At 40.6% G+C, this 5,970-nt stretch overlaps 2 protein-coding genes across 2 annotated transcripts; both read right to left on the reverse strand.

The window, feature by feature from the left end:
• Positions 1-1,392: 1,392 nt before the first annotated feature.
• On the reverse strand, positions 1,393-2,370 carry LOC107765184 (uncharacterized). Its single transcript, XM_075223708.1, has 3 exons — positions 2,123-2,370; positions 1,894-2,032; positions 1,393-1,845 (listed from the first exon to the last, which is right to left on the reverse strand). The coding sequence occupies exons 1-3, from the start codon at positions 2,368-2,370 to the stop codon at positions 1,393-1,395; spliced, it is 840 nt and encodes a 279-aa protein (XP_075079809.1).
• Positions 2,371-2,405: 35 nt separating this feature from the next.
• Positions 2,406-5,469, reverse strand: LOC107765183 (uncharacterized). The gene is made up of 7 exons (XM_075223709.1): positions 5,277-5,469; positions 4,391-5,124; positions 4,126-4,194; positions 3,483-3,718; positions 3,034-3,242; positions 2,940-2,992; positions 2,406-2,834 (listed from the first exon to the last, which is right to left on the reverse strand). Exons 1-7 carry the CDS (start codon positions 5,467-5,469, stop codon positions 2,406-2,408), a joined length of 1,923 nt encoding a protein of 640 aa, XP_075079810.1.
• Between the last annotated feature and the right edge of the window lie 501 nt (positions 5,470-5,970).

The raw sequence follows: 5,970 nt of genomic DNA on the forward strand, positions 1-5,970 counted from the left end.
AACCACCCCACACTTATGTTATTGGCATGTTCACAAGTAAAATGTATATCGGGGACTCAGACTACCCCATTAGAAGTACGCCACAAGCAATCAGCAGCCCACCCAACTACCAATAACAAAACTACAAACAACACTAGTGTACACGAAGAAATTAAGAAGCTAAACTAGTAAACACGAAAAAAAAAACTAAGAGTTTAGTCTAATTCACTACTAACAAAATTAAGAGATAATAGAACACTACACAAACAAAATAGCATGAATCGGACACCTCATTTGGCACCTAGCAACACATTAGCATAGGGTGGTCAATCAATTAGGACTTGGGGCAAATGAGTTAAAGTTTCACAGCATAAAACATGGCATCACACCCCATAATTATCATCAAGCATTACATCCCACAAAGCACTTCGTTTCTCAATTTGTAATACTATACAATTTTATGTCACTAAGGCATTTCGACAAACACATTGTGGGCATATCTTGCACCTTATAACTTTTAATTCAAATTGGGGTAGAATCTCCATACAACCAAAGTAAATACACCTCACACCTTCATAATAACATCAAGTGCACCAATTATTCACCAAACTTCCCTAAATTTCCGCCACATAAGCATCCCCACAAAGCTTCAACATAATTTAATTTCACACCATCAAAACACACCAAAAATCGTTCACAATCATAAGAACCATGAACACCCCACAAGTTAAGCACCATTTTCAACCATAATAGGCAAAGAAACTAAAAAAATGCACAACTAAATCTACCTAGGGTTTGGTTCAAAATAAACTAAAATTACTTAACTACTACAATCAATTACTAAAAGAAAAGAGATGATATGAGAGGAATACTTACCTTGAAGATGATAAAAGGGATGAGAGGGGTGTGTGTGTGAAAGGAATTTGAGAAGGAGAATGGGGAAATTGGGGGAGGGTTGGAGAGGGGAGAGTTGAGATAGAATGAAAGAAGGGGGGGGGGGAGAACGGGTCTCTTGATTAAAAGACTAAAGAAAAAAATATTTTTTTAATTTTGCACTGTCGCGTCGCAAGGCGCGGTGCCCCACGCGGTGCGGTAGTGTATTTTATCAAAGGCTGGTTCTTTTCATTCTGAGAGTCGTTTGGCCTGGCGCGTCGCATGGCACAGTTCCCCGTGCAATGTGCTCGGTCATTTTTCACAGTCCGCCTCGTTTTCGATATTTAACTCACGGGTTGCACCCCAAATATATTATGTACTTATTTTATGTCTAATTTGTGCTTGTACCTACCCAAACAAGTCTCACAACTCTTAAGCTCTAATAATACTAAACTACAATTATGGGTTAGTGAGGTTAAAAATTGGATTACCTCCCAACAAGCGCCTGATTTAATGTCGCGGCATGACACAGAATCTTATCTAATCATCGACAAGTAACACCTTCGACTTCTGACGATCAAAGTCACCTCTATAATAGTGCTTGACTCTTTGTCCGTTCACTAAGAACGTTCTCTTGTCTCCTAAGATGTGCAGCTTAATTGCACCATGTGGAGTGACTCTCACTATCTCAAACGGGCCCAACCATCTCAATTTGAGCTTCCCCCGAAAGAGTCTCAACCTTGAATTGAATAAGAGAACCAATTGGCGTGGTTCGAACTCGCGATGATGGATATGCTTATCATGCCAACACTTGGTCTTTTCTTTATAGAACTTGGCATTCTCATACGCGTGCAAGAGAAACTCATCAAGATCGTTCAATTGCATCAACCGCTTTCTACCCACTAAATCTGTATCAAAGTTCAGTTTCGTTATCGCCCAGTATGCCTCATGCTCAAGTTCCACCGGTAAATGGCATGCCTTCCTATAAACAAGCTTGTAAGGGGAGGTTCCGATTAGAGTTTTGTAGGCAGACCGTTATACCCATAGAGCATCATCAAGCTTTGCAACCCAATCTTTCCTTCTTGCACTAACCGTCTTCTCTAGAATTTGCTTTATCTCTCTAGTTGACGCTTCAACTTGTCCACTAGTCTGAGGATGGTAAGCGGTTGCAACCTTATGTCTGACCCCGTATTTTTCTTAGACATTATCCAATGTCTTGTTACAAAAATGGGTGCCCCCATCACTAACCATCACTCTCGGAGTGCCAAACCTTGTAAAGATATGTTTTTTCATAAAGTTGACCACAACCTTGGCATCATTGGTAGGAAGAGAAATGGCCTCCACCCACTTCGACACATAGTCAACGGCCACCAAAATGTACTTACACCCACTGGACAAGGGAAACGGACCCATAAAATCAATTCCCCACACATCAAAGATTTCAACCTCCATAATACCATTCAGTGGCATCTCATGCCTTTTCATAATTGTTACTGTTCTCTGGAAACTATCACACATCTTCACGAACTCATGGGTATCTTTAAACACCCTAGTCAATAGAAACCTGATTGCAACACCTTGGCTGTTGTTTTGTCACCCGCATGATGACCACCATAAGACGATGCATGACAATCATGTAAGATAGCATTTATTTCAGATTCGGGCACACATCTTCTCATTAACTGATCAATAAAAGTTTTGAACAGAAATAACTTATCCCATACATATGATCTCACATCTCGCAAGAACTTCTTTTTAGCATGATGTTCTAGATCAGGCGACATTTCCCCACTTGCCAGATAGTTCACAAAATCTGCATACCATGGCACCTCCGCAACAGTAACAGCCAGTAATTGCTCATCTGTGAAGGTTTCCTTGATAACATCTCCCTTAGCTACATGATTTTGAGTTTCTAACATGGACAAGTGATCAGCTACTTGATTCTCTGTTCCTTTACAGTCTCGGATCTCCAAATCAAATTCCTACAAGAGTAAAACCCAACGAATTAGACTTGGTTTAGCATCTTTCTTTTCAAACAAATACCTGATGGCTACATTGTCTGCGTAGACGATGACTTTGGTGCCAACCAAATAGGCTCGAAATATATCGAACGTCCACACTACAGTAAGCAACTCCTTTTCTGCCACAGTATATTTATTTGAGCAGGAGTGAGAGTCTTACTTGTGTAGTAAATGGAGCGAAATATTTTTCTCCTCCTTTGGCTCAATATGGCCCCAATTGCAACATCATTAGCATCACACATCAACTCAAATGGCTCGTTACAGTCAGGGGACACTATGATTGGTGCACTCACTAACTGCTTTTTCAGCTCCTCGAACACTTTCAGACAAGCATCGTCAAACTTGAATGGCACATCCTTCTCTAACAACCTGCATAAATGAGAGAAATTTTTTGAGAAATCCTTTATAAATCTGCGATAAAAACCTACATGTACCAGAAAACTTCTAACTCCTTTCACTGAGATCGGTGGTGGCAACTTTTCAATTGCTTCCACATTAGCTTTGTCAACTTCCAGTCCATCTTTGGATACCTTGTGTCCCAGCACTATACCTTCACGTACCATAAAATGACATTTTTTCCAATTCAGTACCAGATTAGTCTCCTCACACCTAGCAAGCACTTTAGCAAGATTGGTTAAGCATTCATCAGAAGAAGGACCAAACACAGAAAAATCATCCATGAAGACATCCACAAACAATTCCAACATATCGGTGAAAATAGCCATCATACACCTTTGAAAAGTCGCATGTGCGTTACATAAACCAAATAACATTCTCTTAAATACATAAGTACCATAAGGGCATGTAAAAGTGGTCTTTTCTTGATCTTCCGAGGCAACAACTATCTGATTATACCCCGAATAGCCATCAAGGAAATAATAGTATTCTTGTCCGGCTAACCTGTCAAACATTTGATCAATGAAGGGGAGAGGGAAGTGGTCTTTTCGTGCATTATCCAACTTCCTATAATCTATGTATATGCGCCAACCAGTCACAGTCCTGGTTGGGATTAATTCATTTTGTTCATTCACTACAACAGTCATACCCCCCCCCCCCCTTCTAGGTACACATTGAATAGGGCTTACACACTTATTGTCAGAGATACGAAATACTATACCTGCGTCAAGCCACTTAATCACTTATTTTCTTACCACCTCTTTCATGATTGGATTCAAGTGGTATTGATGTTCAACGCTCGTCTTGTGTCCCTCCTTCATGAGTATTTTGTGCATGCATAAAGCAGGGTTAATACCTTTATATCAGACATTGTCCAACCAATGGCATGCTTGTGCTCCCTCAGCACCCTTAAGAGCTTCTCTTCCTGCAAGTTAGACAAATGAGAAGAAACAATCACAGGTAAAGTGTTAGAACTTCCCAAATATGCATAATGAAGATGAGATAGTAAGGGTTTAAGTTCCAGTTTTGGGGCCCCCTCAACTGAGGGTTTAGGGGGGCGGGCCGATTGGCCTATCCAGAGGCTCAAACTAGGATTCTTCTCTTATGTATTCGCAAGATGCGTCCAAAATTTGCAACATCTCCTCAGCCTCTTCTTCAAGTTCCAAGTGATTGAACAACATCAATGCTTTTTCTAGTGCATCATCAATAAACGCACTTGGATCTACGGCTGGTTTATTTATCTCCACCACAGAAATCATGGACAGGTCCTCGTAATGACGAGGCAACTGAATATCTCGATATACATTGAAGACTGCTTCTTCATTGTCCACCCTCAAGATCATCTTACCTTCCCAGACTTTGAGAATTGAATCTCCAGTGGCCAAGAGAGGCCGTCCCAAGATGATAGGAACTAACACATCAGCCTCGTAGTCCACGATGATAAAATATGCAGGGAAAATAAACTTTCCAATCTGCAGCAAGACGTCCTCAATTACCCCCTCAGGATAAATATAAGATCTAGCAGCTAACTGTAGCATCATCATGGTGGGTCCCGGCGCTCCAAAGCCCAATTGTTTGAACATTAACAACAACATCAGATTGATACTTGCGGCCAAATCACACAAGGCTCTACCTACATCAATTTCACCAATCCTTACGGGGATGGTAAAACTACCTGGATCCTTGAGCTTTTGTGGAAGCTTATGTTGAATCCTGGAAGTGCACTCCTCAGTAAGTGTGACGGTCTCAAACTCAGTTAACTTCCTTTTATTTGCCATTATATCCTTAATATATTTTGCATATTTTGGGAGCATGTCCATCAAAGGGATGTTCAAGTGTATCTGCTTCAGCATATCTAAGAATTTGTAAAACATGTAATCATCATTCTTTTTTCTCAACCTTTTAGGAAAAGGGGATGGCACCCTCTCTGATATTTGCTCAGACTCTGTTTTGTTTCTCTTATCTGCCTCTACAGGTTTTGGCACTCTTTCTTCTTCGAGCCCAGACTGCTCTTTTTTTTCTTCTTAGGCACTTCTACCAACTCTCTCCCATTTTGCAATGTCACTGCATTGACTTGAGGATTTTTTTCTGTATCACTTGGGAGAGCTCCAGTAGGTCTAGTATTCTGATTGTCTGCCATTTGCCCAAACTGCCTCTCTAGATTTTTGAACTCTATGCGCAATTGTTGATTCTCAGCCATAACTTTCTAATTGTCTATCAAGAGCTTTTTTATCATGTTAGCCAAACTCTCTTTTGCTTGTGGTGGTGTAGGTGGCTGATTGTAGTTAGCTTGAGGCCTGATATTTTGATTTTCACCCCAAGAGAAGTTAGGATGATTCCTCCAGTTTGGATTGTATGTGTTACCATATTGAGCATTTTGATTCATCAGCCCTCTAGCTTGTTGCCTCACATAGTAGATGGATTCAGGATTCACGGGGCATTTGTCACTTGTATGACCTTCACCATATAACCCGCAGCAAGTAGACATCTGTTGCACATGCTACATCTGGTGTGCTTGGTACATTGTCATTTTATTCATTTGATTTGCTAATCTCGTTATATCTTCCCTCATGGTTGAGAAATCATCAAGCTCAATCACACCTGCTGCCTTTTGTTTAAGTGCTCTTCGTGGTTCTCCATCTCCTTGCCAATTATTATCATTAGCAGTGAAATTATTTAGCAGGATCTGCATCTCACTATA

Source organism: Nicotiana tabacum, chromosome 10 (assembly GCF_000715075.1).
Source record: "Nicotiana tabacum cultivar K326 chromosome 10, ASM71507v2, whole genome shotgun sequence".
Classification (NCBI taxonomy): domain Eukaryota; kingdom Viridiplantae; phylum Streptophyta; class Magnoliopsida; order Solanales; family Solanaceae; genus Nicotiana; species Nicotiana tabacum.

Bases quoted from the DNA above. Each gene is read 5' to 3' on its own strand.
- LOC107765184 (XM_075223708.1), bottom strand. From the start codon at position 2,370: ATGTGTGATAGTTTCCAGAGAACAGTAACAATTATGAAAAGGCATGAG. The intron at 2,033-2,122 runs GTTTGGCACTCC...ATACGGGGTCAG, and splicing joins AAAAAACATATCTTTACAAG to ACATAAGGTTGCAACCGCTT. The intron at 1,846-1,893 runs GTATAACGGTCT...TCCCCTTACAAG, and splicing joins AGCTTGATGATGCTCTATGG to CTTGTTTATAGGAAGGCATG.
- LOC107765183 (XM_075223709.1), bottom strand. From the start codon at position 5,469: ATGGCTGAGAATCAACAATTGCGCATAGAGTTCAAAAATCTAGAGAGG. The intron at 4,195-4,390 runs GCATCTTGCGAA...TCTAACTTGCAG, and splicing joins AGATGTTGCAAATTTTGGAC to GAAGAGAAGCTCTTAAGGGT. The intron at 3,719-4,125 runs GTATTAACCCTG...GGGTATAATCAG, and splicing joins GGACAATGTCTGATATAAAG to ATAGTTGTTGCCTCGGAAGA.